The sequence below is a fragment of the Pterocles gutturalis genome, unplaced genomic scaffold (genome assembly GCF_000699245.1).
Source record: "Pterocles gutturalis isolate BGI_N339 unplaced genomic scaffold, ASM69924v1 scaffold5125, whole genome shotgun sequence".
Taxonomy (NCBI): domain Eukaryota; kingdom Metazoa; phylum Chordata; class Aves; order Pterocliformes; family Pteroclidae; genus Pterocles; species Pterocles gutturalis.
Genome location: NW_010145635.1, coordinates 18,372 through 20,068, shown reverse-complemented (window position 1 = coordinate 20,068; position 1,697 = coordinate 18,372). Strand labels below are relative to the sequence as shown.

General features: G+C 37.1%; 1 protein-coding gene across 1 annotated transcript in view; it reads left to right on the top strand.

The window, feature by feature from the left end:
- Positions 1 to 921: 921 nt before the first annotated feature.
- The window catches only part of TSG101 (tumor susceptibility 101), a gene marked incomplete at its 5' end in the record, with an annotated part of 11,102 nt that continues 10,326 nt past the window's right edge, over positions 922 to 1,697 (top strand). The window contains one exon of the mRNA XM_010085435.1: positions 922 to 988. Coding sequence (XP_010083737.1) covers positions 922 to 988 — 67 coding nt within the window. The remainder of the gene's footprint in view (positions 989 to 1,697) is intronic.

The window sequence follows — 1,697 nt, the reverse complement described above, 5'->3', positions numbered from 1 at the left end:
CCCCAGGCTACCTGTCCTTGCTTCCACCAGAAGTGGAAGTTTCCAGCAGAAACTTTCTAACAAGGTGTTAAGTTCTTACCACGTGAGAAAAGGGGTAGCAAACATAAATGGGACCATTAGAGATAGTTGGCTAAAGGTGTTTGGGACTTTTTAGCTTTTTAGGTAGCCTACCTGTAAGAGCACTGGATACTTCTACTGTTCTGATTTTCCAAGAGCAGCAGGTGTCAGCACAAGTATAGTTTTAGTAGAGACTGTGACCTGTATTGTGCTCCAGGGAAGGATCATCAGTTTGAAACACAACTTGACTATTCTTCTAGTTGCTGGGCGGTAGCATGGCTGAAGTAATTTCAGTGGTGTTGTAGTTTTGACCCTGGCTGGCAGCAAAACACCACAACAACCACCACTTGCTTACCCTCCTCACTCCCCGGGATGGGGAAGAGAATTAAAGAGGTAAAGGGAAAAGAGACTCATGGGTTGAGATAAGGACAATTTAGTAACTAAACTACAACAAAAATTGAAAATAATAGTAATATACCAAAATATACAAATGAGTGATACAGTGAAACTGCTTACCAACAGATGACCAAAGTTCAGCCCATTCCCAGCCAACGATCCTGGATGGGGATGGCTCACAACAAACATCTGCATAGAATCCTCTTGCCAAGCTGCACAAGAGTATGGGAAACATCTGGGAGTGCTGTGAGAAGTGGTGGCATTAGAGGATGCAGGGTACACATTACTGAGGGGTTCTGGCCATAGAATGACTTCTCTTACTCTTATTTCATTGCATTATACGGTTTCACTGTTCAATAATATTTTGAAAAGCATCTAACTGCAGCATCAGCACATCTCACTAGTGTGATCTTAATACATATTAAACTTCTTAAAAGTAAAAATATACAAAATCATTATTTTATTTAGCTTCCTATGTGCCGGGCATTCCAGGTGGCATATCTCCCTATCCAGCAGGAAGCACTCCAAACCCGAGGTAAGAGACCCTTTAAACCCTCATCATTTACATAGTAGACAGTTTCCCTGAATCTAGTGTTGTGTTTTCTGATGGTGTATTTGTTGTATAATTATTGTGTTAGCAGGTCTTATTTGAAAGTGACAACTGAATTCTTGTCAATAGCCAAAAGACAGTTTGAGAAAGGTTTAACTTTCTTAGTGTTGCTTGCTTCAAATACAATATACATGGCCAATAAATATATTTTGAAAATTATTTCCTAACTCTTATATTTTATAAAATAAATATATTTATCTTGCTTCACTCATGTATCAGATTAGTTTTTATAAGGTTGATATGTTTACATGATATAGAGAGAAATGTACCACTACAAGTTGTGGTTTTTTATTAGCTTTGTTAGTATTGCTTGGAGTAGTTGGCAACTCAAAACATTGAACAAAACACTTGCTGGATTAATACAAACCTTGACTCCAGCATAAATGTGGGCTTAATTCAGAGCACTTTAGGAGAATTTGAAGGGCACAAAAGGATTTTAAAAGCTTTTTATTAATATAAAACAATACTTTAAGTATATTATGTAATAGTTTGGAATAAAGCTTTTCCAGAAGACTTGCAGTTTTGCCTTAACAAATAGTAAGATGCTGATTGCTGCCTCGTAGTCTGTACATGCATTTTTTCACATAATATTTTATTATTAATATCCTTATGTCTTGATTTTGTGCTAGGAGCA